Source organism: Podarcis melisellensis (genome assembly GCF_964234715.1).
Source record: "Podarcis melisellensis genome assembly, chromosome: 2".
NCBI lineage: Eukaryota > Metazoa > Chordata > Lepidosauria > Squamata > Lacertidae > Podarcis > Podarcis melisellensis.
This window is the reverse complement of record NC_138529.1, coordinates 4,465,745-4,485,994: the sequence shown is the minus strand read 5'-3', so window position 1 is coordinate 4,485,994 and position 20,250 is coordinate 4,465,745. Positions and strand designations below refer to the sequence as shown.

At 47.6% G+C, this 20,250-nt stretch overlaps 1 protein-coding gene across 2 annotated transcripts; it reads right to left on the bottom strand.

Moving 5' to 3' along the window:
- Window positions 1-898: 898 nt before the first annotated feature.
- IGFBP6 (insulin like growth factor binding protein 6) lies at window positions 899-11,940 on the bottom strand. 2 transcript variants are annotated; one of them, XM_081898185.1, is made up of 4 exons: window positions 11,586-11,940; window positions 3,003-3,154; window positions 2,227-2,346; window positions 899-1,831 (listed from the first exon to the last, which is right to left on the bottom strand). In XM_081898185.1, exons 1-4 carry the CDS (start codon window positions 11,923-11,925, stop codon window positions 1,718-1,720), a joined length of 726 nt encoding a protein of 241 aa, XP_081754311.1. In that variant the 5' UTR covers window positions 11,926-11,940; the 3' UTR covers window positions 899-1,717. The 2 variants fall into 2 exon arrangements, with proteins under 2 accessions (XP_081754311.1, XP_081754312.1); XM_081898186.1 differs by lacking the exon at window positions 11,586-11,940 and adding an exon at window positions 3,642-4,031.
- Window positions 11,941-20,250: the final 8,310 nt, after the last annotated feature.

The following is a 20,250-nucleotide window of genomic DNA, read 5'->3' as shown; positions in this document are numbered from 1 at the left end:
ATGGGAATAATGTGCCCTAGGCATGCAAGGCCATAGGGGGTTTGCAGAATAGTAATGGCACCCACACAACTAGTGTCCAAGGAAGGGTAGCAGTAGCAACCCTCTAGTCAAACCTGCTCATGTTTAACCTTAAGGGCGAGAAACTTGCCTGTGACTGAACTCTGTGCCCCAGACTAGTTTCCCTGCTTTCAGAGCATGGTGAAGAGATTGACTACAAAGAACTTTTAAACAACTCAGCTTAGAGACAATATGCAGTTCTAACAGAAGGTCAGGCACAAGTGTTTACTTGTTGAATTTGATTCCTTTAAAAAACATGCAAGTGAGGTAATATAGAGTAACCACATTCATCAGAAAGCACACGGGGGGGAGAAAAAGAGTAGATGGCAGCCCAGCTCTATCCCACACCCTTCTGTCTTGTCACACGCAGAAAGGTGGTCGCTACTGAGAAGAGGAAAAGCATGTAACCGTAGAAGCTCTTGGGATAGCCCTACCTGACTTCAGCTTCCTTTTCAGGGAGTTCACTGGAGACTGATGCCACAAATGCATGAAGGAACAGTGCATGCTATTATGTAAAGTAGCATTCACAGGGCTCCTCCTTGTAGAACTTGGACCTCTCAGAACTGATGGTAGCCTACTTTATTTGCTACTAATTGTTTAGCAGACAGGTTTCCTGAGTAAACAATGTGGCAGGTTATGCTTAGGTGCAAACAATAACGGTTAAAATCCCCCACAAAAATGCTGGTGTAGTTCTAACCACCAGATGCAATTATGACCTTTTCATCTTTTCCAAGCATTTCTTAGGGACAAGGTTTATTTCTTTAGCTGAATCCTTTTCATTGTTGGTGCCAGGAGATTTTCAGAAGCCAAAGAAAAACCAGTCTTTAGGACTAATAGCAAGCATGTTATATAGTCCTCAGATTTATTGAATCCAGTGCCAGTGAAACATACAGGATCCACCCCTCGCCCAATTGAAGCACATGGCAGAGAATAGGGAAAACCCAGGCAACCACAGCTCCACGTAGCTCTCCCCACGATCTGCTTGAGGAAGCTGTAAGGCAACATGATACAGAGGGCAGGCTAAGGACCAAGCAGGTGATAGTGGGAAAAAGAACAACCGCGAGTGTCCCAGTGCCCCGTACCATTTATCCCTTCCACACTATCTCATTATAATTCTAGGTGTTGGTGATGGTGTGAGATTGCTGTTCTCATCCTTTCCCATTTCATAGTGCCCTTGCGGGCTCTCTATGGTCATCTGTTTTTACAAAGTTGTCTCCTTTCCCATTTTTCCTATTACTTCCAGCTTGGTAAAAAGCTTTAGATCAGCCCTGGTTCTCCTCCCCACACCCAGTATCTGGCTACTCATGTCTCCCTACCGGCTTAGAACATAGGATGCACGCAACATCTACTAAATGTAAAGCTGGCTTAGGTGCCAGCTTATCTTTGCAGTGCAACCACTGATAGCTTATCCAAGAAAACATCTTTAGTCGTGTAGTCAGAAGCCTCCTCTTGGCCCATGTTGTGATGCAGCCAGTCCAGGCTCCTCCACCCTTCTGTAAATCAGATGCAACAGCTGCTCCAAGGTTATTCCAGGGAATGCAAGGTCCCAGCAAGGCAGCAACAGCACAATAAGTTAAAAGCAAATATTTGCAACAGTTCTAGTAGAGCGATTCTTCCTGGACAAGCATCTCTGCTGCTGGAGCACACTACTCCCAACCGCTCAGTCGACATTGGGAAGCAGGCAAAGGGGTTTTTCTTCCATGCCCTCCAACCGGCGTCCTCTCTTATCCACACACCAGCACTGGCCTCTCTTCTGTCCCTTGGATGCCTGACACTGTAGGGGGCAATGATGTTAGTGGAAGATAAGACTACTGTGAAACAGCAGCTTCTCTAGCCCATGGATCCAGGCAATTCCCCATTTGTGCGTGATCGGCATGCGCAAGCCACTTCGGCTCTGCAATGGGGCTGGACAGGGTAGGGTGGGCTTACATGCATCCCACTGACACACTGTGCTTCAAAGCACAACCTCTGTGTATATGGGGAGTTCCCTGTATACACAGTGGGAGAGACTGGATATTTTTAACATAAGATTCTGATAGGAAAGTTGAAGCCAAAAGAACCAGAACACTAAACCAATTGAGAAATTACTCAGCTTATTACTCAGAGTTATGGCTTGCTATAAAAGCCCAAGAGTAGCTCACTTTGCCTATAGGCAACTTTTCAGTATACCTGCTTACGCCTGTAGAACCCTTTGGTGTCACAGTTGGGAATGAAGATGTCTTGACCATTCTGGTAGAGCGGGGCCTTCAACTCCTGCAAGATGGCTGCCAGGTGCCTGCGGCAAGGAGCCTGCCAAACAGAAATAGGACAGTAAAGTTGTGGGCACCCGTGGCCTCTCAGATGTTATTAGATCACTCCATCGGCCACAGCCAGCATGGCCAATGGTGAGGGATGATGGAAGTTGTAGTCTAACATCATCTGGAGAGCCACAGGTTCCCTGTTATTGGATTGACAAAAGAGCTATGATACCCATAGGTGGACAGAAGCCAGAAGAGTCAAGCAGTGTATTCAGCCTGGGTTTAACAGTGCTTTAAATACAAGTGTTTGGGTCTGCTTTACAAGTCAAGAGTTTATACAGAAGGCACCGTATAAAAGTGCTAGCGATACGCTGGCTTCCCATATAGGGAGGAAGGCTGTGAGTATGTGTTAAACCATGAGGAAGTATTCAATTACGAGATCCTTCTCTGGCTTAATGAAAATATGCAATCCCAGAAGGATTATACCTCATTCTTTTCTGTAAGTAGGAATTTGGTGGTGTGAGAAGGAGAGGGAGAGAAATAGAAGAGAGTTAAGAGCAACAATGTGCAGGTTCCTCGGTTCTTCTAGCAGCACTTTCCTGTGCAGGAAGGTCCACACAGAGCAGGAAGCCAGAATGCCAGCAGGGAAGCACAGTCCCTTCTATTCTTTCTCTGGGTGGGAAAGTGCAGGCTGCTTGCTCCACGTACCATATCACGCTCCTGTTTGGCATCACTGCCCAGGGAGAGCTGCTGTAGTTGGGTTTTGCCAAGCGTGACCTCTTGCAGTGGATCCTGGCTCTGTAACAGGAGAGGCTCTGCTGTTGATGGACCGGCATGGTGATTCTCCTCCCAAGCATCACCTAGAGAGATGGAAACAGGCTTCAGCCTTTCAGTCACCTTCTTAAGGAAGACAAGGGGAGGGAGGGAGGACCAGCTGCAGGACAGCAGTTCCCAAACTCTACAGAGAACAATGTTGAAATACTGGGTGCATCCACATTCTCTTCCAAACAGAACATGAAAATAGAAGATGAATGGAACAGTCAGCCTCCGTTATCCCAGCCCTGCCTTGAGTCCTGTAACTGGGCAAAAGGGAAGCAGGACACAGTAGGGATGCAAACTAAACTGCCCTGCAGTTGAAAGAAACATATCTGACCATTGTTCTGGAAGCTGATCAAGAAAATGCATGTGTGAAACCCATCTAGCATTAACTGCAAAGTAAACGTGCCTCTATGCCAGGTGTCAAAAGTTGTGCTCAGTGAGCAATACCTCTCTAAAGATGTTGGGATTTGCAATACAGCCAAAGACTTTGGTTAGTTTCTCCTCCTTGACATTTCAGATAATTCTTACCCTTGCCTAGTATTTTGCCGGACGCAGCAACTGGGACATACTCAAAGAGCTGGAAAGACATTAGAAGCAACTCATCCAGAAAAACCCTCAGCCGTGAAGCTACACTGCCCTGAAAGGCACGTAGGATAAAAATGTAGGAAAGAAATGTACACTGGAAAGCACCGTTTCGCCCAACAGCTATTTCAAATAACCATTTGTCCATCCCCAGCCAAGAACTAACAGTGTCCAAAGGACAATTTTTAAAGCTAACATTCTCCAAAATGTAGTTTTGGAGGAATCTTAACAGTCACATGCATTTCCCATTTTTTTAATATATAAAAAATCCTAATCTAGTTATCCCTATCTCCTCCAGCCCCATAATGTTGTCACTTGGGACTATAAGTGTTGAACACTTCAGTTCTCCCTGTGTGACCTCAACCAGAACTGTAGAATTTAGAGAGGAAATAGATGTATAATGCAGCCTTTCTGTCGCAAAATTCCAGCCACTTACCATTTAAGTAAACATTTCTGTACACAAAAATCAACAAGTCTGGAATAATGGAGAAACTCACCAAGTTTGGGTGTGTCAAAGTAATCATGACAGATGATTTTAGTATCATTTGGGGCAGTTTTAATAATTATGCAATCATGAAGGAACATGGATTTTTCCCATCAGCAATAAAGGGATACTTCCAGAAAGGAAAGCTCAGTGGGCAGTTTTAGTTGAGAAAACTGTTTCACTCCACCATCCATGAGACCCAAGTGAAATAGACAGCTTCTAGTAGTCAATAATGAAGATGTAAAATTAGCTCTGCTAAAAATTTCTGCACATGAATGATGTGGGTAAAACACAATCATATACACATTACCCCTTCCAGCAGCACACAGAGGACCTGAAGATTATCACTGGTTACGTCTATAGACACATGTGGAGCACGTTACAGATTGTGATCACTGACAACCTGTGGATTTGCTCCACAGCTGACCACTGGCTCAGCTCCCGGATGAGACATCTGCATTTTCCACACAGCTCCTCAAGGGGGCAGCAGAGCTTCCTTGCATCAACCCATTTCCTGTGAGATCCTGTACTCCTAGTACAGTGGTACCTCAGGTTAAGAACTTAATTCCTTCCAGAGGTCTGTTCTTAACCTGAAACTGTTCTTAATCTGAAGCACCACTTTCGCTAATGGGGCCTCCCGCTGCTGCTGCTGCGCCACCACGCAATTTATGTTCTCATCCGGAAGCAAAGTTCGTAACCTGAAGCACCATTTCTGGGTTAGCGGAGTCTGTAACCTGAAGCGTCTGTAACCCGAGGTACCACTGTAGCTCCAATTCAGTCTGGATTGTACACACAGCACCCTGGCTCAGTGGAGACCATTTAAGGCTGTTGAAATGGTAGCAGCAGGAAGAACGATGGGCAAAGCCTACTTAGGAGGCCATAATGACAAGTTCCATGCAGCACCGAAAGACAGAACAGGTTCCAGCCATAAAAGATTAGCCTGTTTTTGGAGGCTGCATACATATTTATTAGAGAGCATGATGAATCTAAAAACTCAGGGTGCTTGTAGGCTGCCCAATCGCATACATGTTTAACTCAGAAGCAATTCACAGTGTGATCAGTGGGACTTGCCTTCTTATCTAAGGATGAGTAGAACTGCAGTCTTATCCTGGAAAACTCCAGGGGCTTCCTGGCTGTGAAATGCTAGACCATTTCCACCAGTGATTGATAAATCCAGGATGCTGCACCAGTGTCACGCTTTGGGGGATCGGCTTCCTCCCCTGTGGCCGTTAATGAGCAGATCAGACGAAAGGGAATTCTTACCAGTTAGTTTCTTTAATAAACACAGCAAAGGTCAAAAGAAAGCGTCTAACCAGAATGGTGGTGCTCCCAATTAAGGTAACTCCCCCCTCTGTCCCTCTTAATCTACGTCACTCCTATGTTTTGTAATCTGAGATTGTAGCCTCTGTGCTTTCTGTTCTGCCACTTTCTGAGCTCTCCCGGGCTTTGGGGAAGGGGGGTGGATAGTACTGAGAGACTGTGAATCTGTTAACTCTCTCTTCTAGTGTTAGATCTGCTAGCTTCCCCCCATCCAGTATTTCCCAGCTTCTGCCTTCTGAACTATGCCCCTCTGCAAACCACTGTTCTAAAGCTATACTGTCCTCCTGCTCCTGGGAAGATTCAGGATCAGGAGGAGGGTGGCGGCTCCCACCATTCCTCCTCAGCATGGTCCCTGACAATCTGCAAGTTATCCACATGATAAATTATACCTTTACCCAGGTCATTTGATCAAATGGAATCAAGGTTCAATCGATTAGATACAAAGCCCCACATAGCCTAGCATAAACAGCAGGCAGATGTTGGTTAAGTGTTCTCCTAACTGCAAAAACAAGGCATGGGTAAAATGGCAAAACAGGAAGAGAGATGTATGCATGAGTTACTGAAGGTCCCATCCAGATCACAACTGGCCTAGACTCTACACTGCTTTCATCTTTCAAAAACTACTTCTGCACTAATAGTGTCTAAAAGTTTGATATTAAAAAGCTGGATTTGTTTTAGTATTCCAAAGGATTTGTTGGATATTGCTCTCTCTGAGTCAGCTTCTGCAACTCTGGGGATGTGGCGCTCATCTCACTTTACTGGCCGAGGGAGCCAGCATTTGTTCGCAGACAGCTTCTGGGTCATGTGGCCACTAAGCCACTTCTGGCGAAGCACAGCAGCGCACGGAAACGCCATTTACCTTCCTGCCAGAACCTATTCATCTACTTGTTCTTTGACCTGCTTTCGAACTGCTAGGTTGGCAGGAGCAGGGACCGAGCAACAGGAGCTCACCCTGTTGCGGGGATTCGAACCGCTGACCTTCTGATCGGCAAGTCCTAGGCTCAGTGGTTTGGACCACAGCGCCACCAGCATCCCCCAGTGTTCCTAGGTTTTGACCACTTGTGTAATCCTCTGCATGTTTACGTGGACATAAGCGTCCTTGAACACTTTATTCCCCAAATAAGCATGCATGGGATTGCAGCTTGAAATGCAGGTTTATTCTGATTTCCACACACTGTTTGACTGTAGTAAATGTTTCTGAGCAAGGTTTGAAGCTGCTCCTCCTTACAATGTCAGGCTACAAAGCTGTCATAAATTCATGAAACAATGTTCAGTGCTACATTTGTAATGTAAAAAACTGATGTCTCATTTTGGGGTTTGTTGAACTGCGTGCATGCACATGCTTGATTTCACGCCAAGAGGCCTGAATAAGGTTGCCATTTAAAATATTTTAAAGTAGGAGGTGGAGGAAGATGCACTCAGTGCTTCTTAATCATCAGGGCAGTGGCATTCAGTGCTTCTTAGTCATCAGGAGCGGAGTGAATTTTACAAGCTCAACACAAGCAGTTCTCCAACCACAATCCCTCAGCAGAGGGAATGATTTGGCATGCTCTCCACACCTCCAAGATCCCTTCTTACCTCTGGATTTTATTTTGAGAAGAGAATGACAATTTATTGCACAAGCCATTTGAGGGACATGCTGACCACAATTCCTTGCTGCCAACTGTGGTTTTCATCTTCTCCATATTACCAAACTAAAAGATCTTTTTATTTTTATATCAGCCAGCGTAACTGGGGCACCTGTTTTGCATGTTCAGTGCCAAGCTAAGCTCAAATCTGCATACCTTCTACAAAATGATGACAAAGCAACTAGACATTACATTGGAAATCCATGGCACTGGAAGGACTACCAAGATAGCTGTTTTCTCCAGAAGTGACATAACTTGCTCACTTGGGAATGTTGGAGAATCCAGATGATGTTGCTATGACATCATTCTGTTCCAATGTTCTCTCTGTTGTCCTTTTGACTTTATAGGCCTAGTTCACTGCAAATTGTCTGACTTTCAGCCTCAACTCACCCAGCGCAGAGGAGTGGTCCATGAGGCAGCTGTTGCTAAGGCTGGCAAGCCCCAACCGTTCTGCATTTCTTGGTTGCTCTGCCACCATTATTGCTCCTGCATCTATGGAGCTCTATTGAAAAAGGTGAGAATTCTGCATATCACCTGTTCAGGAGAGCAAAATAGAATAGATTCAGACCTGCTATTTTTCCTGCCAAACAGCTGAATGGCAGGATTTTAATCTGCAATGCTTATTTTTTTTTAATGTTAAAGACCATGGCTTCCCATATTAACTTGTCTGTGCTTTAAAATCTTCTGCTGATGTTCATTCTCCAGGTGCCTCCTTCATCAGAGATTTGCTATTCAACAGCAAGGGAAAGGGCTTTCTCAGCAGTGGCGGAATGCCCTCCCTATAGAGGCTTGGCTTCCACCAACACTGCAGTCTTTCCGGTGCCAACCAACATTTTTATTCACACAGGCACTTTAAAATTTTGTTTTATTATCATTTTATGCTATAAACCGATTGTATACCATTCTGGAATCCAAATGAATTGAATGGCAGGAAATACATGTTTTAATAAATAAGACCACAGGGTGGGGGGCGGAGGCAATGTCAGGGCCATATATGCCAGGAATCAGGGTGTATGGGATGTTAGGAGGGGGATAGCACCTCTGATGGGGGACACATCATACTCCTTCTGAGTTTGCCCACTTTTGGTCCCCATCCTGCACTCAGCTCTCGCCTGTGGCTCCTAGAAGCTGTCAGCATGTGACAGCAGCCACACCCCGGGAACGACTTAGATTGGCCAGTTAAACCAGGTGAGAGGAGCTAATGGGTCTCAGACCCTTGGCGATTTAGGGACTTCCCCTGCATGGGAAAACAGGCTCTGGTGGATTGAATGGACAAGACCGATAGTGGGTCCAATGGTCAGGAAGGCAGTTTCTGCAAGTGCTGAAGAGGGAAGTGAGGGGCAGGTGGGGTTTGTCAAACCTGGAAGGGAGCCCATCTAGGAGAAGGAAAACTCTGATCCCAAATCTCTTCTGCCTTGTGAGCAGAGGCATGGGGGGTGTCTGTGGCTCTGGGCACAATTTTGTGAGGGGCCACCAACAGGCACCCTACAGCAGGCTCCTTCATCAGAGCCCGACTCTGATCAAGAAGCAGCTGTGCCTTGGCTGTGGCGCTCTTGCCTGTCTGCAGCTCAGCCCTGGGTCAGGCCTGACCCAGAAGAGGGGAGCAGGAGAATGGGCAGCAATGCTGCTGGCCCTGCCTCCTTGGCCACGGTGCGCCTTGTGCCCAGCCACAGCAGCTATGCCACCGGGTCAGGTCTGACCCAGAGGAGGAGAGCAGAAGGAGAGTGGGCAGCAGCTCCCCCCTGGACTGTGGCACCCAGGAGAGCACCCTCCAGCCCCAGCCCCACTGGGAGCACACCCCATGCAGTGCAGGCATATGCTCTGCCGCTGCTTGTGAGATCTTCAGGAGAAGAAAAGGCTATGGAGTACCCCTACAGAAATCCACATTGGGATGGTGCCTTGTATGCCTTCTGGCAACTCCAGCAGCCCAGCTGGTGCCAAACATACTGCTCTGCTTTCCTTTGGACCACATCAGTGAGGCAGAGAGGGAGTTTGCCCAGGACCTCCAGACGCACTGCCCAGGCTTGCACCCTGAGAAGGTCACATCCGTGCTACTAATGCAGTGGTTGATTTCATCTCTCGAGACAGATGGCTGCCAATAGAAAACAAGAATCTCATGGCCTGATGTTAACACTTAGCCTTGGCTGTTTCCATGGACTGGATGTGTTCAACTTCAGAGAGCATCAGGAACAGAAGGAACTAAGAATGCACAGTATCAGCCTCGTTATAGGCAGGATAAGCCTCTGGACTGGCCAGGCCAGGCTTATGTACTAGAGCCAAGGTCAAATCCCTGGTCAAAAGCAACAGTCCCTGTTGCACTTTCGGGATCCAGATTAACTGCTTACTTCTTGTCCCAGGGAGCCTGGGAGTTTGATAGCAGACCAAAATCTGGATTCTGCTCTGGCTAGTTATAGACCCCAACGGGTCCTGGCAAAAAGAGAAAGAAGGTCTAGCCAAGCATAACCAAGATTTTTGAAAAAGGAAAATGCAGGGCCAGCTTCTCTGTTTGTCCACTGCTCTGTGTCACAACACAAAGGATAAGAGCCAAATTTTGCTGGTTAAAATAAGTACCCATGTGAGTTGCCCAGCATCTGGCAGAATGGCTCCTTTTCAGCTTGCTAGAGAGGAAAAGCAAAACCCAGGACACTTGCAAAGTAATCCAGTTTGCAGATTATGGCTCACTTCATGCAATCAAAGAAAACAGACTGTTGTCAGCAAGCGCCCAGAAAGCAAGCAAAAACGTGTTTCCAGGAGTTGTGCTCCTGTGCAGAGTTGGACATGCTGCCAGACATGCTCACATCCCCTCCTCTCCTGTTGCCACAGACCAGTACTAGCATTTCAAGAGTTCTGAGGCACAGTGTCCTTAAATCACAAGTCTAATCATAAATCCAACTCATAAAGTAGGTTCATGACAAGGAACTGCCAGATCCAAACTTTACTTGCACAGTACAGTATATTAGTTTTATAGAGTTGAAGCCCAAGCTCTTCTTCCCATGGTTCCTCTCTCCACCACACAAACTAGTGGATTCTTGCAGTCTACAAAGGGAAGCCGCAAAGAACTGTTTGTGAACCCTCCCCAGAGAGAACAGGAGAAGGTGCAGCCCCAGGTAGGCAGAGATGATTTTGCAGTCTTCTCCCTGCAAGACAAGGTTTGGCACTGCACCAGTGGCGTAGCGCGGGGGTGCAGGGGGTGCCGGCCGCACCGGGCGCAACATCTGGGGGTTAGGGGGCGCAAATCCACGGGTTAGGGGGCGCAAATTACTTGCCTTGCCCCGGGTGCTGACAACCCACGCTACGCCACTGCACTGCACCCACTACTAGTCTGAGCAAAAGGCGACTCAGGCCTGGCATGAGAGATCAAGGGTGGCAGTTCAGCTCACACACAAGTCTAGGGACAGAAGAAGACACTGCAGATTCTCTCCATCCCATCCCAAAACATTCCTGACAGCAAACACTTCCCTCCTCTCTGCTCTTAAGGTATTCATTCCCAAACCTGAGGAGCTGCTTTCACACCGCTTTGACCTAACCGATTTCAGGGGTCACCCCTGGTGTTTATACCTGGGTTGGAGGGGCTATGGAGGCTTCTGGTCCTCAGGATGCATATAGTTAGGTCCGAGTTACCAGAGAGGCATTAAATGTTTCCAAAGTTGGAACAAAACATGAACGGCTGAGCAAAGAACTCAAAGCACACGCATTTCAAAAGTACCTACTCCCCCTGCACAAACATGATTCCAAATCAAGTAACTAATTTAGATTCAAATGTTGTAGTTTAAGCACAGGAAAAAATCTATGAGCCCTTATGGCTTTTATGCTTCAAGGTTAGAAAAAGAAGCAGCCAACATTCACTACCCGGCACCCGAAAGACTTCTCTTCCCTTTCTGTCCTTGATTGTACATCTTCACAATCTTCAGTTTTGTTTGGGGCATAGGGACTGCTTATATCAATATATAGGTTTAAATCAGACTGTGTGGATTATTTTCTTTCTTAATGTGAGCTGGTGATGTTTCTTCTTTTGTCTTTACTGTATTTACAAAATTAAAGAAATGTAAAGAAAGAACACTTGAATCAGACAGTGGGAGTGCAGGAAGAGGACAGCTGATCGTTTCACTCCATCACCTTCCCTGCCGGCAATCCTATAGCTCTTTACTTGGGAGTAAATCCCACAGTGTTCAATAGGGCTTTGCTCCCTTTGCGCCAAGGATCTTACATGTGAATCTCGATGAAAGGCCAACGAGGTTCAGTCATCTCCTGCATCCAATCTCCCCTTTATACTTCCTCACCCTCCATACTTGCATGGCAATCTTGGCCCCGCGATATTTCATGGAAGGATAGAACTGTAGAGTTGCAAGGGACCCCGCAGGGTCATCTAGTCCAACCCCCCATGCGGGACTCTCTACCGCCTTCCGCGCCCCCTCGCTTCCACGTTTCAGCTCCGGGCTCGCCCTCCTCGGCACTCACCTGGCGCGGGCGCCGCCTCCGTCTGGTTCCGGCCGCCTCCGGCCACGCAGACCCCCCGGCCGTGCAGCAAGGCGTGCAGCGGAGTGCGCTCGCCGGGCCGAGGGACGCAGCGCAAGCCGGGCGCGCAGCTCGGGGTGTAGACGCCGCACGGCTCGCCCAGCGCCCGCGCGTCGCAGCCCTGCTCGTCGCGAAGAGCCTGCGCGTCCCGGGCGGGCGCCGCCGGGGAAGCGCAAGGGGCGCCGCCGCCGCCTCCCGGCCGCCCTCCACCCGCCGCCGCCGCCTCGGTCAGCAAGAGGAGCAGCAGCAGCAGCGCCGTCTCCGAGCAGCAAGCCGGGAGCATGGTGGTCCGGAGCCGCGGACAGAGTGGCTGGAGCGCCGCGCGGCAGCCCTTAAATGCGTGCAGCGCGCAGCGCCAACCCCCGGGCTGCCGGCCTCCTTCCGCGCCAGGTGCGCAGCCTGCCCGGCTGGAAGGGCGCCAGCCCGCGGGGTGGGGCTGCGGGCGACCGCGAGCTGGCGGGCAGCTGGGGCCGGGCGCCCTGCGCGGCGCGGGAGCCCCGTCCAACGGCCGGCCCAGGAAGCGCGCAAAGCTCGTCTTGGGAACCGCCTGAGCAGCAAGCCGCGGAAAACCTGCGCGGCGGAGTGCTCGGAATTAGGAACTGGAGGAAAGACCCCGGTTTCCGAATCCCGTAGCAGAGTTGTAGCGGGGGGGGGGGCGCTTACCGCCCCCGAGCCTCGCGTCCCACCCGGAGGCGCCTGCAGGCTCCGCGCGGCCCGAGAGGGCACCATGGCGTCTGCCCGCCGCCTCTCCCTCCGGCTGCCGCCCTACAGCTGAGCGGACTCCCTGCAGGCTCCTGGCCGCTCGAAAAAGCAACGCGGGCCTGCAGGGCGCCGCAGCGGAGCGCGGCTCGGGCCCCGGGATTGTGGCCCGTCCAGCCCCGAGGGCGCCCAAGCGGCTGGCTGCGCCGCTTACTATAAAAGCCGCGAAGCGCTCTTTCTCGACCCAGCCCACCTCGCGGGGAGCGGGAATGGCATGGTTAAGTCAGAAGGAACCGTGTTTAGGATGGGCCTGCAAAGCAGCTTCCTTCTGCACACTTGCTTCGGAGGAAGGTCGCCTGCCCCACTTTCAGGAACTTATTTCGAAGTAGTAAACATGGACACGAATCTTGCTGCACACTTCTCAACTTCTGAACCTAGTCAGCTCGGAGACGCCACGTGCATGCACGTTCACACGCACGGGCGTAGCCAAGGGGGTGCAAGGAGGGCAGCTGCCTCTCCTTAAATTAAGTAAATAATTAGAAATACTTAATTGACCGATTGCATTGCAGATGTCTGGGTTCTTCTCCCCCCCAACATAAAGCCTTCTCCCCTTTAAATAAACACTGGCTACGCCCATGTTCACAGGAAAGTCCCATTCTGTTCAATTAATCATCGGTAAATGCAATAGAAGTATTGCTTTGGAATTCCAGGCAATCAGAATTCGGCTTGGTTTTTAGAAGAAAAGTAAAAAAACAAATCTCGTTCTTAAAGCAAAATATTTTATCAAACATTTCCACATGCACCCACACATTTAACCTTTTTAAATTTGAAGAGTAAAGCAAAGATAACAGTCTCAAGTCGCAGTCAAAATAACTTGCTGCAGTGGAAGAAACCCTGAAGCCCAAATCTAGCCTGTTTTGAAATAAAAGCTAAGATGCAAATTCAGCAATTATGCTATTGGTGTTTGTCTCACCCACCTGAGCACCTGGATTAGAACACTGACAGTGCTATCTACTTGGAAGTAAATCCCACAAAATTGAATGGGACTTTCTTTCCATATAAAGGAGGATAGCATTGCAGTGCAATATTCCCATTTTGTTTGTGGGAGAAACAGAATGAGGAAATTCTTGCCTGAAGCGGGAGTTTTGTTTTCTCATGTTAGAGAACACAATAATCAGCCATGGGGAAATACTGACTTTTATCTGATGATAGGACTGCCAAGTTCTCTCCCCGCCCCCCATGAGCCCCTGTACCTTAAAACATGCAAAATGATCAAAAATTAACAAGAGGCTCTGTTTTCCTCCATGGATGTTTTGTGAAGTTGCAACTTTCTAGTCATGTGGCAGTGAAGTCGAGGTACTTCTGAGCCTTCAACTGTGCTGAATGACTGGTGTGTTAAAGGAGGTCAGCTTGCGAACTGTGATCAGGAACACCTTACCTATTGGATTTCTGCCTGTCACCAAGCTGTTAAATGCATGGGGTTGGGGAAGAGAGACAGGCGCTTCACCCTGAGTGCTTGTTTGTGGTTATAACCAACCGTCAGTTAGTGGGAATAAATTGCTGACACTTGTAACATCTGAGTGCTGAAGGATGATAATTAGGTAACAGGGTATTACAACCACAAAATCGAAGCATAAGGCTTGAACGAATTTATTTCTCCCCCTTTTATTTCATGCTCTTTCCTCTTTTCCTGCAATGCTCCAGTTCAGCTCTTTTCTCTGCAGTTGTGCAAACCACTTCTCTCCTGTGCCTTTAACAACAAATCTGCTCCTGTGCCTTTAACATCAGGCTGAATCTTCTGGGTATGGAAATACCTGGCAGGAGCTTTGGCTGCAATCCTAACCATGTCTGTGGGTCTGACTCCCAAATCAGAGGGCTAGGATTGCAGTGCTTGTGTGTCTGCTCAAGGTGAGTCTTTACCAGAGCTCAGGTGAGCTTACTCCCGAGTAAATGTAATGTGATGTCATTTACCTCCAGACATGTCCCACTATGTTCATTGGGTCTTCAAGGAATGTGCATAAGACCAGTTAAGACACACTAGTGAAAGTTGTCCCTTTTTAACTTGGGACTTCTGGGTTAACTATTTAGGCATGGGCTGAACTTTAACTGACACCCACTCATTTGTCTGAGAAGGTCAAGGCAGAAAACACTGGGTTACCTTGCTTTTACCCTCACAACCACCCTGCAAAGTAGGTTAGGCTGAGAGTTAGAGGAGGCTGCCTCCCAAACTCCTCCTGTTTGACTTAATGTAATTATTTGGGGATGATGTTGAAACTGTTTCCAAACAAAAGCCGGCAATGAGCCAAAACTTCCCTGCTCAGGGCCCTTTTGTGTGTCCCCTTTTTGTGGGGGGAGAGATGGAGAGAGATTGGCTCTTCCTCCCACCCTTAAAATTTTATTCTGTTTGGATCCAGGCAAAATGCTTGGAATACTTAAAGTTTCCAGTCCATCTCTGTTGTGTAATTCAATTGCCCAGCTATTTCCCTTCTTGGCTGGTTCTTTCCAAAAACATGACATCCATCACTTGGGTTGTTTTTGAAAAGTTGCTCTTAAGACTTAGTGTTCCTGCTTGGCAAGCGCTAACAATGTACAGGGGATGAGGAGGAACCCTTACCTGTTCTGTGTGGGGCGTGAATGAAGCTAAGTGGTTAGAGCAGAAGAGAATATCCTTCTGCAGAAGTCTTGTATATATGAATGTGTATAAGATCTGCAAGAATTTCTAACTCACAGTCAATTAGGTTGCTGAAAAAAGAATGTTTGGGGGGAAACCAGGAGTGGAATTTTGTGTGAAAGGATTTGTGACCTTGGTTTCTTTTGGTACCCATCACAAATTCCTGGGGTGAGCTTGTGTTCAGCTGCACCCTGTTCCTGAATTCTCAGAACATGTTTGTCTGCCTGAGTCACTACTTTGCTCCTGGCTTTGGTTGATGGATCTTGGGGTTCTGGTAAAATAGCCAAAGGAGAGCCTGGTGGTCTGCCCACTAAGGGCCATCTAGGTCCGCCTCCTCCTTCCCAGTGGCCAGCCAGATGCTTCTGGGGGAAAGCCCACAAACAGGACATGAAAGAAACAACCCTCCTCCTGTCCTTTGTACCTGGCATTTGGTATTCAGTGGAGTGCTGCCTCCAGAGGAATCTTGCAGTCTTCACCACTGATTAAAGTTGCCAACTGATCAGGAAAATGCAGCTTTGGCTGCTTGTGCACCTCCAGGCACCAGTTTGCATCACTTTTCGCAGTATGGAGATTAACTATTATCACCTGCTAATGTTTGCCTGAACATCTGGCTGCTGTTAAAGAAACTGGGACTAGCAAAATGGTAGCAATCCTTGGGAGCAGCACACAGCTGGATTCAGGGAGATAGAATGCAATAGAAGACATGGCTCTAAAATAGGGTTGCCAATTGGCTAGATATCCGCCCAGCCGGTTCCTGTGCCTTTTGAGAGGTTTGCTCTCAATAATTAGGTTAAGCTTTTCATGGCATGAAACACAAATCACTTGCGAATGGCTCCAGGTCAAGCTGCAGGCATAACCAACAAAGAGCCCCCCAAATGTTATTGAATTCCCAATTTCCATCAGCCCGCCAACGATCAGGGATGATGGGAGTTAGAATCACACAACACTGCCTACCCGAGTTAAAGGGACAGCTACAGGAGCCACTTTGAAAGTTGGCAGCCTTGACACAAGATCTACCCACCTTGGAGGAATGGCAGATGAAGGTGATGGACTACATGGAACTGGTGGAAATGACTGGCAGAATCCGAGACCAGGGAGAAGAGTCGGTGGAGGAAGATTGGAAGAAATTTAAAGACTATTTACAAAAACATTGCAAGATTAATGAATGTTAGAATGATGTTGGAATGAATTTATGTGATTTTAGCAGAAATGTTACAAAGACTTAGGAAAAATAGACTGTTAATTGGTGAAAGGAGAGAAAGTAAAGTTATATTAATTTCAAGATAAATTTACAGGACAAAAATTTGAAAAGAGGGAAAGGATTTGTTGAAATGGAAAATTGACTTAGAATACAAAAAAGGGAGGTGTGAGGAGGTCAGGGAAATAAGTTAATGAAAGATCGGTAATGGGAAGATTTGATGTATTTTCTATGGATTTTTCTTCTTTGCTTAATGGATTTCAATTCTCTGTTTTATGTTCTTTTTGATTTTTCCTTTTTTTCTTCTTCTTTGTATTTCATCTTTTAAAATGTTTTTTTGACTTTTCTTGTTGTATTTCCAAAAACTTTAATAAATATTTTATAGAAAAAAAAGAAAGTACGTTGGCAGCCTTGTGCTAGTATCTCTAGTCCAGGTGTCAGCAAACTTTTTAATCAGGGGGGTGGTCCACTGTCCCTCAGACCTTATATTTTGAAAAATATAAATACCCTCAAGCTGGTCCCGCAGCTGCCTCCGGACCTGGAGGAGGAACACACTCTGCACGCTCTCAGGAGTGCATCTCAGCGGCACCCGCTCACCGGAGTCGTTGAAGAGCAGCAGCTGCTCCACTGACCCATCCCTGTGGAGCTCCCAGGTGGCGTGCTCCACACGCTGCAGCCTGTCATCCGAGCAGCTCTGCCAGGCGCAGGGCCAGCAGGCGCACCAAGCTCCAGGTGAAGTGCCACAATGCACCCGTCACGATGCCCATGGTGTGGCCCAGACCCGCTGCCCGCCCGCTGGCCTCTCCATCCATGGCCGCGCCAGGTTTACCTCAGCCGCGGGTGGCAAGGTTTCGGATTGGCTGCAGGAACTTCCTGCAGCCAATCCAAAGCTGTGCCATGTTGTGGAAGTCAGTCCCCGCGTGACGAGGTGACCGCAGTGCGCGGGGACTGACCGAGCAGATGGCAGGATCCGTGAGCCGGATTTACGAGCCTGGAGGGCAGCACCCGACCCCTGGGCCTTAGTTTGCTGATCCCTGCTCTAGTCTGTGCAGAGGAGGGAATATTGACAGATACAGTTTGACATGTTGCAACCTCTTGGCAGAAGTGGGAAAAGCTGCAGGTACCCAAATGTTCTCTTCTGCCCAAAGGTCCAGGTGCCTGCCCTTTACTGAATTCAGCCACCTTCGAGAGGCTCTGCAAGGTATATCTCAAATGGATGGCACCCTTTGAAGCTAAAGCTATCTTTCAAACTCCTTTCACTCTGCATGTTGCTCTTGCACATTCAGAAAAGATCATCACAACCCTTTGAGTGCACATGCCCTTTTATAGCCTTGGAACAGACCTTTGCAGCAGCCTTTTTGCACTCCCATAGGCAAAATTCCAGAGGAATCTCTGCTCTTGACTTTTGGCACTTGATCGCCCATGTACTTACTGCGAAGGAGATGCAGCTCCCAGGAGTCTAATGGAATGCTCCCTGACCCACAGAAAGGGAGCAGGCAGACAAGATGTAATTTTCAGGAATGACCCTTGGAATGGCAGCCTCTGCCCTCCCCTGGTGGAGTGGCAGCCTTCTTGTTGGGCCCAGGAGAAAAAGTGCTGGGGAAAGTACATGAGGTGGGTGGTGCCAAGGCTCTGTTGGAAGCTCATCAGGAATTCTGTAGCAGCATCTCCCAACCCAGTGCTTTCCAGATGTTTGTTCAACAACTTCCACCAGCCTCAGCCAGCATGCCCAGTGGTCAGGGATGATGGGAGTGCTGGTCCAGCAACAGCTGGAGGACAACAGGTTGGGGATGGCTGCTTTGTAGTGATCCTTCACACTTCTGGGACTTGGCCTGTTTAGGGCTGCTGACGGTTTGTGGCCAACAGTTAAGACTTTCTTACAGAAGGAGGCATGCTCCCAAAAAAAGACACAGCCTTGTCCTGTTCTTTTAGCTTATGGGCAATTTCCTCTCTCTCTTTGTGTGTGTATATTCAAGAACCAGCACTTCAGACTGCTTGCCAGAGGGTTGCGCGGTCTTTTTGAAAGCTAGTAAGGTTGAGTAAAAAATTATCATCATTCTCAATGAGGGTATGTTTGATATGTAGCCCACAAGTAGCCCGCATGGTGCCATCCAAATGTTGGACTCCCAAGTCCTACAAGCCTCAACCAGCATGGCAAATATTCAGGGATGGCAGGGGTGTTGGAATCCATCAGCACTACATGGGCTATCTCTGGTCGAAACCTAAACTTGCCAGATCATTGAGATCAGAAATTGGTCTCCTGGTGCACCATTTTAAGAAGCTGCTCACACCTGCTAACCACCTCAAAGACATTGGTTAGTAGGTTTTTAGGCACTGTTTTGTAATAAAATGAAGTTACACCAGGGTGGTGGCTGACCAAGTGTGGACAAGCAAGCCTTTATTGGGGCAAAGGCAGTGCTATTCTAGAAAAAGAGGTGCCAGAACTCACCATGAACGCCTGCCTAGTTCTCTTTTAATGGCGGTGGCACCCACTGGAACTGAAGCAAGTTCTGGCTGAAAAAAGCTCTGGGCATAGGAATCTTGTCTCTTTAGTTAAACACTTCCTGTTTTCAAGTGCAGCTGATTTTATTTATTCTTGATATGGATACGCAAGAGATTAGTTATGAATTGCCCTGACTGTTCTCTTTTAATAGCTAGTGTGTCATTTTCTGTGACCATGAGGGTGAGGGCTTTAATAGCTAGTTTTCATTCATTATTTTCATTTTTTAGAAGTGAAAAAGCACTATTTCTCCATTTAAAATGAAAATAAATAATAGAAGGAAACCAGTGATGAAGTCTCTACTCCTCCTGCACCTAGAACAGAATCTCATAATAGGGCATTTGAAGTGTCTTATTAAGACAGTTTTCTTTACTTAAGTCTCCCAATGAAGTCAATATGGAGTAACAAGATAGGTGGGCCCTACAAACAGGAAATCTTAAACATTGGAAAGGGGACTTATACATAAAGTAAACATTAAAGAAGGATCTTGGTTATGTGGAAGAGCATCGCTGGACAATGCAGCACTATATTAAGCACCCTGTGAAACCTCCATTTTAATTGTACTTTGAGCAAATTACAGAATAGCAATGCTACATCAGCAATAAAGATAGGGCTACAGTGCAGAAGCAACCATGGGAAAAATATTCCTTCTGCATTTCTGGCAGAAAGCCAAGGAACAGAGAAGTATAGCGAAATGACCCAAGGTCATAAAAGAGCTGAAAATAGAGCAAATTACCTGCTTGTAATGAGTCTGGCTTCATTTCTGCAGTATATGAGCATTTCTCCCTCCCTCCCTCCCTCTTAAGTTATAATTCATTTATGCACCAGAAAGCATGGAAATATTAAGTTAAGGTGCCCACCTTCACTTCCACAGTATGTTGACGATGACTTCCACCGCGTATTGCACTCACAATTTATTCCGCATGCACTCCTTGGTCTTCCAACTTCAGTATTCTTCACCTGCTGATTGGTGGCAACACTGTTGTTGGGGTTGGTGATCTATCACATTTTAATAGGATGTCTGTTTTTGTATCCTCAAGGATGTTCAAGGGCGGGGAGCCTGTTTCCTTCCAGATGCTGTTAAACTACAGCTCCCATCATCTTATAGGGCCTTCTTTTCATCTGTTTCAAGCCTCCCAGTGGGCAGTTGGAAGAGATGCTGTTAACGAACAGCAGTTATTGATTGGACCCTTTATTTAATTATTGACAGCTATTGCACTCTAGGGATAAAGGCTGCTGCCTCAGTGAAATAATTTCCCCCAGGTTTATGCTGCTAGATGGTGCACATCTAGCTTCTAAACTTTGGAACTGGGTTCCCCTTATGCTGCTTGCACTTTCTGAGCTCTGCTGCACTGTGACGTTTCCTTCCTGTACCCAGGATAAGCTCCCAATTCTGCTATCCTTGACTCTGAGGTTTGGTGAGTTAAAAACGGCTGTAGAGCTTCAAGTGTACTACTGCTGAAGTTCAGATAGACTGCTCCTGTTCAGTGCTGTTCAATTCCCCAGCCTCCAAGAAACCAAAAACAACTTCCTGGCAGCT